Raw genomic sequence first — 13,022 nt, 5'->3', positions numbered from 1 at the left:
TCGAAATATGTGTCACTTTCTGTTGTGTATGATGTTGAAAATACAAATTACAAATGATTCAGAGCAGTAGGTGGTCAATTTATACCAGCGGGGATGTCATTTATATGCATGGAAATATGTACATGATGCTGCAAACAGTGCATCAAAGCTCTGTAAGTATTTTCGAAGCTTTCATTCTTCTAACAAAATGAAGGCAGGAGGGGGGGAAGTTTCACTGACGCTCATCTCTGTGGCTTTATCAGCCTCTACAAACCTTAATAGGCTACTTGTGCACAGAGACATGCTCTCCGCTCACATACATGCAGTACATGTCCCCAAATTACACACCAACATGCAAGTGCCCCCACATGCATGCTGGCTGTGGTTGCTATGCAACACAGAGCAAGTCATGGAGTCCACTCAGTTTTGTTGAGGGTAACTAAAAACAACATTTTCTTGTGTAGATTTTTAGTCTTTTTCAATTACCAAATAGGACTGTACTGTCATCCTGTGATCATCTCCTCTCCAGGAGAAGCAGCAGAAGGTGAAAATGTTCTCTACCCATCTGTACATCTGCCTGTTACCACTTGAGTTTATAACAGAGCAGCTGCATAAACACTCCCATCTCATTCATTTAGCTGTTATTAGCCATCCATCTCTCCATACCTCCTTCCTCTATCTGACCCTACCTCTCTTTCTCCCCACATCCATCCTTCCACCCATTGAGTGAAACTCGCCATCCATTCAGCTCGTTCCTGCATCACCCCATCCATCTCATTTTCTCGCTTCCAGCCTCCGCTTGTCTATCCACTCGGTCAAACCTTCACCCAGCCATTCTTGCGTCCATCCATCCATCTGTTCATGCGCTCCTCCCTCCGCAAAACGCTCCCTCGTCCATACATCTCCTCCGCTTAAACCCACCTTCATGCATCATTAGGCAATCCATACGTCACTGCCTGTCGCTCCTGCCTCGGTCTCTAAAACCCTCCAACCCTATGCCCCGCCGGCCCATCCATACCTCTTGGTAGCGGGCCAGCCCCCCGTTGACAGCGGCGTCGATGACCCCGTTGAGGCACATGGTGAGGGGGTTGATGTTCTGCATCTGCCGGTTCTGACACTGGGTGATCAACGTGCGTAACTGTAGGTTCTTGTTCTCGATCACCTCGATGGCGTTCTCCAGCGGGCTCACCTCCACCTGCGAACGGAGAGGTTGCAGAAACACTTTTTATAGCTTTTCTTATTTAGCTCTAAAGGGAGCTCTCTGGCGTCAGAAAGCTACAGCAGGTTATCTCAGTTTGGGGTTGGAGATTACACATTTATAGAAAAGAAATGGTGGCAATTTAACAAGCTAGTGCAATAAAGAAATGCTACTGAACTGAATTACACTGAAGGATCCAGCAGCTTAGACCATATTAAGTTCTACAAATCTTGGATTCCTGCCTGCGATGCTTTCATTTTCACTATTTTTTTCAATGTATCTCCAACAGATTTCTCAAAAGTGCATTGCTAAATTGCCAACTTTTACTCCAAAACCTGATCGATTCTGAATGTTTTCCTACCGGAAACACACAAATGAATCTTGCAAGGAAATGGTACTTCAAAAGGGCACATGTTTTCATTTTAATAAATTTTCATCTGTCTAGATTTCTGGAAAATGCAGTAACATTTACACACTTCCACCTCGAGGCCTGAATAAAAAAAAATCGCTAAATATTTCAATAGGTGGATATGTTATTATGGAGGAAAATGTTCTGTATTCGAATTACTTGATTTTTTGAGTTCAAAATGAAGCTAGTGGGAGAAGAAAAAGCTATAAACACTAAATCTGCCATGATATCAATCACCTGTTAAGCTTATATGGTGAACTTTTTAGCTGCAGCTTATTCACACATCCAGCAGACTTTGAGCAATATTAGCATTCATCTGGAATTGAGTTTCTGTCTACTTGACATCCAATATTTACTGTTTTTGGTCCCTCGCAATTCCCGAGGGAAATATCAGCCTGTTTAGCAGCTAAATGTTCCACTATGTTCACCAGCAAGAGTGCTGATGTGCTGTTTGATGCCAGAGAGGAGGATTTTAGAGGCTTTTCACTGCAAACTGCTGTCTTCTTTGTCTTTGCAGCGACAGTGAACTAAAGCAGTGAAGCTGTGAGCCGTAAAAATCGAAATAATTAACAGACTGACGCTAAAATGCTCCATAGTGATGGGGGCGATAATTATCTTTGGATTCATCACAACTGATCAACCATTAATATGAAAACAACTGCAGCATCCTGTCAGGAAACTACGGCTGTAATGTTTCCTATATAATTAGTATCAGGTCAGTTTTGCACATCCTCACACATGCACAGCAAACGCTCTTCTCTTCATCCTGCATTTCTTTTTCTCTCTGTTTCTGTCCCACACAAAGCTTAATCCTTTTGCTAATAGAGCTTTTGCCAGCTCTGTATTTTATATGCTACTGCACAGCATAACCATCATGGAGTAACACTGGCTTTACAATCCACAATTTCACACCACACTCAGCTGCTGTGAACTGAAAAATAAGCGCTTAGACCATCAGAGACAGACACTGTGTTATGTTTTGCATACGCTGGACAAAACAGCATTCAAAATCCACCCACTTCTTAGAGACCTGAATGAAAAGATCCAAGACAAAGAAAAACCTTTTTGAGAGGATTTACGTGATACACAGTGTATCAAATATGATATGTGATTCCGGGCCAAAAAAGAAATGAATTCCCAATAGAGAAATCCATTCTAAAAATTGGACATGTTTGCAATCAAAGTGAAGCAATCAGATTTTTAGCACGACATCCAATCTATCCAGTGGAGGAAATTAAAGGTCCAACAGCCTCAAACCTATGACCTCGGTCATTATTGTTGTTCAGCGTAATGACTCGGATCAATACTCAGGTATTGGCTGGCGGTGCTCTAAATTGCAACCTGCAAAACAAAAGTGTATTACGGCGTCGCTCGTGAGAGATGAATGTGTGTTGTATTTATGTTGTCATGTTTGTTTCATCAGATGGTCGCACTCACCAGTTCTCTCTTCTCCACTTCGAACCAGCGGGAGATGCCTGGTAGGCTCTGGACCAGAGTCAGAGTCGTCCTCTCCACCCACAAGCTCTGCATTAACACACAGAAGGGAAATGATGAGAATTAGCTGATTGTTATATGTTTTACTCAACAACAAAAAAAATCCATAACTACTTGTGCCTGATGCACGTATGCGCTCTCAATCTCTGGCAAACGCAACGCAATTTAATCACTAGTTTGAGCAAAACATACGCGCACCTACAGCCAAACACCCACTTTTAGGCGTAGGTCAGATGTCACGGCTTATATTTCATATCATCATTCATGTTCCACCACTTACGCTGTCAGCCAGCATGCTTGTCAATATGCCAACATCCCACAAGGTCACTGTTGACAGCACGTAAACTATGGAAACTCTAACATTCACTGCAGGCTATTAGCATAATAGAGTCGCACTATAGCAAGAGCACCAACAACATTGTTCAAACTAAGTGATAAATATGTCAAGAAGCCAAACAATGGAAAGCTTGTAAATACATGTTTTTGTGTTCTGCATGTTTACTCTTGACAGAAAATAACTCCAACTTTCTCTGCTTCCATTGCCCAACTAAACATGCAACAAACTTGTCAATACTTTTCACATATTCTTGTCATTTCACAGATTAACGGCTCCATCGATTCTTCCTAGATCTGTTATCTTTAATTGTCAACTGTTGTTTCCCAAGTCTGCAGCATGGATACTCAATTTGTTTTGCCTGGGGGCCACTTTTGCAAAAACAACAGGAGGCCAGAGGCCGGTTAATAAACAAACAGTAATATTTATCAGATGAGATAAATAAACATTAAAAGGCCTGCATCTCATTGTACTTTAAAATTATTTGTTATCAAATTAACTGAGTAACACCCAAGGGATGTTTACAACACAAACAAACAAAGAAGACAGTGGGAAGTGATTTAAAGTTAAACGCTAATAACGGCATCCTAGCCTACTCACAATGACAACACTAACACAATGATGCTTAGCAGCTAGTTTTACCTGCTAGCTTAACCCCCTAAGCCCATTTTTCTTTTCTGTCACATCTTTTTTTTAGCTGCAATATAAAGTCCTGCATCTCTATGGAAACAGCACAGTTATGGCTAGTAGTGCAGGGCACTCATAAACTGTCTTTTGTGGAGTATGATAAATTCATAATGACATAAATAATAAAAGAAAAAAGAAATTTCTTTGATTATTTGTTTTCCAAAAGATTGACAAAGCCTGAAATCAATACATACAATATTATATAATATTAAGTGCCCCATGGTGTTATAGATACTGGAAAAAATGGCGGCTCTATATATTACACATGACTTTTGTGAAAACACAACCTGCCGTTCAACCCAGTTTGACCAAAAATTCTCGGATATTTTGAAACATGGTCACAGCTGAGCCACTAACGGCTTCAAGGAGTGCCGAGTTTTAGTTTTTTATAGACTCCAATTACAAAAAAAGTTGGGTTTTTTTTGTCTCCAACCTGCTCTGTGTAAACACTGCCTGCAGTTCAGCTGAAAGCGAATTTATGTTTGGCACGACTGTTGGTCGCAACAGCATTACGAAGGACTCCACAGTTGACCAGTAGTGCCAATTTTTTTTTGGTTTTTACAGAATCTGATTTGAACAAACTGTTTATTTTTGGCCAGTTATTAAATAGGACATGTATAATGAAGTGATTTTAGAGAAATATTTAGATTTGTTTTCCAACAGAATGACACATCAAAGATAAGTAGATCAAGGACCGTCGGAGAGTTGAAAATCTGTTTTTCTTTTTACAAATTCTGTCACTCAGAAACTGCATTTATTACCTCAGATATAACTGTGTTAAAATGATAGCATACCTGTCAAACCTGTCAGCGTATTTTAGGATTCAGAAGGTTAATAATACTTATATAGTGCTTTTAAAACACTCAACGTCACTTTACAATGAAGGCAAGAACACATAAATAACTAAAATATAGTGGAGATGAATGTGTTGTTGGGTTAATGTGTCAGTGGGCTAATGAGGACTAAACAAATCACAGCTAACAATTATGGGAATGTTATTTGCAGTGTCACCAAAGTATTGGAAAATGCTAACTATCTTACAAACCCATCTATCTGAGGCTTTTCTCTGTTTTGATTTTCAAGGGTTTTTCAAGGTGCTCATAGAGTACAGTTTAATTTATTTTAAGTTTAGTTTAGAACCCAGTGCCGTGCTCGTGCAGTATCGATCCAGTGCTCTCAGGCTGAAGAAGGGACTTCCGACTCACTACACAATCCAGCTGCCCTTTATTGATTTCATGCTTTTTAAGGCCAAGAAGCCCACCTCAGCACCATTTCAAAAATAAATAAAAAAACAAACATGTATTACACTTTAAGAACAAGAAGTTGAAAGCAAAATCTGACATAAAGAGAAGTCTTGACCTTTCTGCTAACTATTTTTGTTCCCGCAGGTAGAAACTTTGTTGAATTTTGCCAACATATCTCTTTACCAGTTTATTAGTGCCGATCATACTCTGGCTGCTGGGTCTCTCTTGTCACCAAGCAAAAGTTTATCACACATATTATTCCCCACCTGAGGGCCACAGATATGCAGCACTGATGGAAATGCAATATCATGATTAAATTTGGCCAAATAGCCTTGATGGAACCGAGATGAGAAGACGGCATGACGCGCGCGTGTGTGTATTAAAACTGAATATTTATGAGAATAATATCAGCGTCTGCACGGTGGTTGGGTGTGGATGTGTGCAACTAAATCAGGCTGTAAAGACTTCATCTGAGCCAAACTCGGACTCGCATCTGACTTTCTGTGGATAATTACTGAGTCGTAATGAATAAAACATGCACTTTACACAGACCAACACCTGGGTCGAACTATCAGTATCTACACAGCATGATGGATGAACGAGCCAGAGAAGGAAGTAAATGAAGCCGTTTCACATCACTGAATAATGTTAATGTTCATGAATGTATGATTTTAACTTTTGAAATATTCATAAAAAAAAACTGTCATAGCACATGACATCTTGCAGTTAATCCACACAGAGTCATGAGCGATATGGTTAATTTCTTATTTTCATAAGTCAAAGTGACATATTAGTGTGTGCATATGGCAGCATGCGGCGCTTCCTGTGTCGTCAATGTGTTTTCTTTTCTGCACCTTGAACTCGTTCTCCTTGTCTTTGGTGCCCTTGTGAAAAGGCCGGTCGTATCTGAACCTCCAGATGTGATTAAACTTGTAAAAGCTTTTGATGTTGTCGGGCACTCCGTCTCTCTGCAGCACATCCTGACTCTCCGGGATGGGGGTGACGGCATAGATCTGCAGGTCTGAAAGCACCGGAAGTTAAGGAAAGTGCGAGGGAGCGACAGGGAAAAGCACTGTAGGCGGAAACAGGTAACAGTTTCTCACTGACCCGAAAGAATACGGGAATGTGAAGATGTTGTCGCACGCAGACAACAAGGACACAAGCAACCGGTTTACACGGTCAAGTGTGCGTGCACTTTAAGAAAAGCACACATCTCCAATGTCACTTGTGTTTCATTTGGCACTTTCAAAACCCTGTGCATTATCTTTTTTCTACATACACTAGAAACAAACTGTTGCCCTAAGTGCTCTACTTATGTACAATCTGTGCAATAATAGCACTCTAGCAGTGTTTCTATTCATCAAAACATCCATGCAATACTACTGATATGTGCAATAAAGGTATTTTTAGAAATAGTACTATATATTTTGGTTGAATTTTATTTTTATATCACATTTCTTAAATGTTTGCACTATCTTTGCTGCTGTAAAACTGCACATTTCCCCACTGTGGGATTAATAAAGGGTTATCTTATCTGATCTTCTTTTAAAAAAAAAAAAAAAAAAGAAAAAAAGCAATACCTGGACCGAAGCCACAAATACCGCACAAAACTACACATCAAGGACAGAAAAGGTGACAAATCAGCCTAACTAAGAGAAAACTGTCTTCCAAAGAGTTTGACAGTGCCTCTATACACATCACTGCACTCAGAGCCCAAAAGAAGACACAGAGGAACTACGACAAAAACTTTAAGCTAGTATGTGGAGAAAAAAAACAAAAAAAAGATAAAGAAAAGACTTGTCAGCACGAGCAGCAGAAGAAGATTCAACGTCTCTTTGCATATACTCACCTTCATTATAAGAAACCCTGCAGTGACGAGCAACTTTATCGCCAAGAGAACAGCAAACACACACATGGATTCATATGCATGAGTGTTTGTGACAAGGATATACAGATGGCTGAGCATTCTGAGAGAGACTCTATTGATTGGCATGATGTGAGAATGACACAGCAGTGCGTTAACTCACACAGATGATCAGTGTCGTTTTACGTGTGCAGGCATAATCACATGAACATGAAAAACGGTGAAAAGAACAACTTAAACGTGTCTTTCTATCCCCCGAACCTGCGTCATTCAGTCACTGCCGTTTTTCCTTCCTCTGCTATGTGGGACAACAGTTGTTCCATACATTGATTTGAATAATTAAAAAGGACCATATTGTACGGATGAGTCTGAACCCTGCATGGAAATGAGGAAAGCCAGTGATTTATTTATGTAAAGTGAAGCTTTGTTTTCAGAATGCAAAAAATAATAGAGTCGTGGCAGCTCAGGTAGGCACAGAAGTCATTTTACAGCTGCATATCCCTTTAATATCTCACAATAAGTGGTCCATATAGTCATTTGCTGCTCAGTGAGTTTGTATTTAACAATGAATGATTCAGTTTTTTTAGTACAGTCACAAAAAAAAATGAGAAAGGTTTCGTAAATGATGGTATTATTAATCTACTGAAACCCAAATTTCCGTCACATTTTTACTCATTATGGGCTCATTTGTCACTGCAATATGAAGTTCTGCATTTATACAGAAACAGCAAAATCATAGTGTTAAGTAGAGAGAGCTCAAAAATCTATTTTGTGCTGTATAACAAAATTAAAATGAAAAAAATGATTTAAAAAATTAATTCAAATGTTGAATTTCTTCGACTACTTATATGTAAATATATTTATTTATAGTTTTTTTCCTAGTGGGAAAAAAATGGTGACTTTACATACTATAACTATTTTACTACTTTCTATATATGTCTCCTATCAGCTTTGTGTAAACACTGCCTGCAGTTCAACCCAGTTCGACAAAAAAATAGTCACCAGTGGCTTCATGGTTGCAGCAAGGGGCCCAGAATTTTTATTTTTAACAGAATCTAACTAAAGCATTTTTGGTCTAATTATAAATGAGTCAATTACAGTCAAAAGATGTTTATAAAATATCATTAGATTTGGTTACTTTTCCCATTTGAAGAGTACATCACAGGTAAGTATTACAAGGATCGTCAAAAGACAAAAATCCAGCAATGTTTTTAGTTTTTACAAGTTCTATCTCTTATAAATGGTGCAATTTTAGTAATTTTTAAAGGCAGCATGCCTTTCAAACCCGCTGGCAGCTCTTGGGGTTAAGAGGGTTTACGGAGCAACCTCGCTTAACATCATATTTATTATAATAAAATAATTATTCACTTCAAAGACCGCATCTTTGAGTGATGTTCAATTCGAGCGTCTTAATTGGGAGAATATGAGCAGTAACTGTAAATGAGTATTCCCAGGTAGCGTCTGCTGTTTTCCTGTCAGACTGCATATTGTTCCAAACCTCAGCACAAATCAGAAGGTAGCGCACCTGGAATGTTGCAAACTAATTGCGCCCAGCGAGACATCGGCCCTTCGGCGTTGTTTTTAAACACATGCAACAACCATAGCGCGTTTGATTGCGGTTTGTATGACTTTCTGTATGCCGCGGACAATTTGCCGGATGGGCCTTTGATATGAAAACAGAAAGACTGCAAGAGAAAGAGCGAGGCACAGTGTGTGATAGCCTCATTACGGTGTATGAATACACAAAGCATGCTGTGTGCCTGAGTCTCTGTGCATATGTGTACATACGCACGCCTGCTGTGCTTTCAGTCTGTATGCATTTCCACGCATTTCGCTGTCTCTGCTCAGCATGGATGTACGTGTGTCCGGGCTTGTGTGAATGAATTTTGCATGCGCCTCCTCTCTAGAGCCAAGGATACACTGCGCGTCTGCCTGGTAGATGGTCTGGTCGGGCTGGTTGACGTGCTGCATGGCGATGGCGTGGGGGAACTCGTTGAGCATCCGCTGCTGGAAAGCCTCCAGCCTCTCGTAGTCATGGCCGCGGCACACAAACTCCTTATTCTGCAGTGGTGGGAATATCAAGAGAGCGTGGGGTTAGCTTGACATCTAGTGGTCGTCCAGCGCGACTGCAGCTCGATCCGCAAAACTCCACCAAGGACAGGGCCTGTTACATCATTAAATGGCAGCGAACAAGAGTTTGCTGAATGTCACCTTACACTGGAGGAGTCTTACATAAGAAAAGTTAATTCTTCCTGCAGGTCTCTCTCCTTGTTGAAGAGGGTAAAAGCACTACTCTTTTCAATTCGCTATTCAAGACGCATAAAGAATGTGGAGATTTCTTTACCCGTAAGAAGAAAGGAAACTTCTTCCCGTAGAAACCAACTCTGAAGAACTCCGGTTCTAGTCTTTGCTGGTCCATGATCTTGTCATAGAGAGAAGCTTCCATCATCTGGCAATGAAAATGAAGGACAGCGGTGAATACAAACCAGTGAGGTTTATTGTGCTTCGACAATAGCACAGCTACTTTAAACCACAATAGAATAAAATGGCTTCTTTAGCTTCTTTCCTGAATGAGTTGGTGGTAAAAGCAACACTTAAACTAACAGTCCTACTTCATAATGCTACTATTATGTGCGCAACTTACCCTCATTTTGCTCAAGTTCCTGTAGTCGTAGTACGATTCATACTGGTCAGCGAGTTCCCTGCAAAGGATGATGCCATTCTCCCAACACTGAGGACACACAAAAACACATTCTTATTCACCTCCAAGTTCACCGTGCCCTGTCTCAAAACACCATTATCAGGAACTGTCTGAGCAGAAACTCCATTAAACTGGGCCACTCGCTCTGCAGTGGCGCTGCTAAACCACTAAACTCCACTGGATGGCACTGGCGAGTCAGCAATCTCAGGAGTGGAATCCAGCCTCTTCACGTAGGTACATGCAACACCCAACCATCTTGCTAATTAAATGAAAAGCTTTCCTTTCCTGCTGCCTTCTCCTCCCAGCGCGGCAGCACTGGCAGATGGCATAGCTCGTGAAAGAGAAGGAAAATTGGACTATGAGTAACGAGGGGAGCAGTTTTAACGATTCCACAGAGCTATGTTATTTCATCAAGGAATGGTAAAGCTCCTTTTTTGGGAGGGGTGAGTGCAATTTTGTAGGTTTTTCCATAATGCCACTTTCTCCTGAGAGTGTAGAACAATGGCAAAGGCAGTTAGGATAAAGAGATAGAAGAGGAGTGGGAGGAAAATGGAGCGGAATTCATGAAAAACTAACTTTTTTTCTCTTAAATGATGCTGCATCCTGAATCAGCTGTTTAAGCTGCAGGTCTCACTGCCGACTCTCCAGCTGAAAAGAAACAGCATCAATTCACGTCACGCTTCACCTGTCAGTCTTGGTGTCATCATCTCCTGCAATATTTGTTAGAGGAATGGTGTAGAATACTGTGGGACAATATGGATCCTGCTGTAATTACAGCCACCGGCAATCCGTCTGATTAAACCGAGGAGGTGCTGATGCCTCGAGCTGCTGTCACAGTTCATGACGGGTAGAAATTAACTTTGTACAGCTTCTAGCCTTCCTCTGAAGAAGGGTTTCATTTCATGAGAATGATGTCAACAATCAGCCAGTTCTCCCACCTTCCATCTTGGTCCATCTGCATTTCAGCTGATCTCTTTAACATGTATTTACTCTAAATGAGCTGTTAATATTATGCTTCTTTCTCGCTGCCAGGTATGAAATAGAATATGTATTAGTAGCTGACATGCTGCTGGGTGTTTGGCAGAAAGAAATATTCTCAATAAAACTGAACACACTGTTCCTTCTCACTGGTACAGTACATTCAGTGCTAAGAAGCCACTCTGGGCTCATATGAACAGTTTCTCTCACTAAAAAGAGAGCTTATTTGATTTATTTTGGCCCAGTGCAGAAAAGAGGAATATTTTTGCTTCTGTTTAACAACAATAAAATGCAAAAATAGTGGAAGGAAGGGAGGTTGTGAGGAAAAACAGCACCGTGTTAAAGCTCACCTTCCCCCTGTCGAAGTTCTGGACAATAGTGAGATGCAAATACTCCTTTCTCTGCCATTCGCTTTGCATGGGGTAGTTGAGGAACTCTCTGAGCGGCCTGTCCGACCATTCCAGTAGCTCATCATACAGCAGCAGGGTGTAGGACGCCTCTGTGACACACACAAACCCACACAGGAGAGCAAAGTCAGCTAAAAGCAGCAGTTTGGGAACAACACAAAGTCTCTCAGAAAGTAAATATGAGTCACTGGAGCAGCTCAGAACACAATACATTCAGAATGCATGTACACAGCACAAACATGCATGCAGTGAGATGAGAAAAATGCATCGCCCACACGTGTAAACACTCATACCGTGCTGTTAAGGTCAATCTTTAAGGCGTACCTGTGTAGTTTTGAGCTTTCAAGTGCAGGTCGTACAGTTTGTGGATGTAGCGGATGTACATTTCCTCTTTGTTCAGCTCGGTTTTGTAGAAGTTCTGGCAGGAGGAGTGGGCAGTTTGGTGGTTTGGTGAAGTTTGAGGACAAATAAATTAATTTAAAAAACATACAAGAGAGACAAGGCCAACAGGGGTGAGAGTGAGTTTCGAGGTGTAAATGAGCAGAACATGTGAAAGTGACAGACTGTTCTGGACTAAAAGTGCAACAGTGTATTTCAGATGCTGATTTGCAGGGACTTCTTGATCCATCTGCCTACACATCCAGGTGCTCCTGCAGATGGCTGCAGTTACATAAAGAATCCTTATAGATGCATTCTGCTGATCAGGGAGAAGAATTCTAATTCCTACAAAATACACAAACATATCAAGCAATAGGTAGAAAATAGATAAAAATATCCTGAAAAGAAGATAATCACTATCTTTCTTTCTATATTCTTTATAAATTAAACTTTACAGGGTAAAGTAATAGCAGCGTAATGAAAATGAAAACATCTATGTCAGCCCTCGAAATGTTCCTCAAACTATTTACCTTTAAATAGACGCCAAAAATGATTCAAGGCGCTGTTTTTAAAATGGTTTTTTTTTTGTCTAAAGAGTGCACACGTCTTTCGGTATCAGTTTAAATGGGAAAAATATTAATGATTAAAACTGGACTACGATGATTTCATATATTACAACACATTTTTATGTGTTTGTAACTGTTAAGAATAGATTCTGAAAGGTTAACAGCAATATAATCATAATATACATCCTATTCTGTCTTCTAAGTGCGAGGTACAGAATAGCTGTTATAGCACAAATGAAGATGGCAAAAATATCTGACAGAATGTAATGTTTTGACTTTGACAGACAGTAAAAAGTCTTTAACTTAATGTAAATATTAAATTAATGGTTTAACTTTTTGGGCAACACACTTATTTCTTTTTGTCGCTTAAAAGTTACAGAACAGAAGAAGTTAAAGAAGATTTCTACCACTGTCATATCTATATGCTATCTATATATTAAGTTAGCCTAGCTTAGCATAAAGATTTCAAATGTTCAATACATATAATGTATTAATTGTCAAAAATTGAGGCAATTTTTATTTTCTTTTAGTTTTGGACAAGGCCAGGTTAGAACTTATTCTATTTCTAGCCTTCATGCTAAGCTAACTGCCTCCTGGTTTTAATTTATAATTAACATGACAGATATGAGAAGTGATTCGATCATCCTATCCAAGGCAAACAGCAGCCAAAACTGAATTTCATTTTTATATTTCAGCTGAAATTTGGACAGAAAAATTGCAAAAAACAGTTAAAAAGTTGAAAGCACTCTCACCTGGTCAACAGAATGGATTAAGTCAATTATT

The 13,022-nt window shown here is 40.0% G+C and overlaps 1 protein-coding gene across 5 annotated transcripts in view; it reads right to left on the bottom strand.

Annotated features, from left to right (window-relative positions):
• The window catches only part of dock4b (dedicator of cytokinesis 4b), a 135,447-nt gene that overhangs the window by 22,199 nt on the left and 100,226 nt on the right, over positions 1–13,022 (bottom strand). For all 5 annotated transcript variants that reach the window (XM_023262540.3, XM_023262548.3, XM_023262561.3 and 2 more), the window contains 8 exons: positions 11,620–11,713; positions 11,239–11,387; positions 9,854–9,940; positions 9,554–9,658; positions 9,129–9,270; positions 6,200–6,366; positions 3,024–3,110; positions 998–1,174 (listed from right to left, as the gene is read on the bottom strand). In XM_023262540.3, coding sequence (XP_023118308.2) covers positions 998–1,174; positions 3,024–3,110; positions 6,200–6,366; positions 9,129–9,270; positions 9,554–9,658; positions 9,854–9,940; positions 11,239–11,387; positions 11,620–11,713 — 1,008 coding nt within the window. The remainder of the gene's footprint in view (positions 1–997; positions 1,175–3,023; positions 3,111–6,199; positions 6,367–9,128; positions 9,271–9,553; positions 9,659–9,853; positions 9,941–11,238; positions 11,388–11,619; positions 11,714–13,022) is intronic.

This window comes from Amphiprion ocellaris, chromosome 21 (genome assembly GCF_022539595.1).
Source record: "Amphiprion ocellaris isolate individual 3 ecotype Okinawa chromosome 21, ASM2253959v1, whole genome shotgun sequence".
In the NCBI taxonomy this organism is placed as follows: Eukaryota; Metazoa; Chordata; class Actinopteri; family Pomacentridae; genus Amphiprion; species Amphiprion ocellaris.
This window is presented reverse-complemented; position numbering and strand designations above follow the sequence as displayed.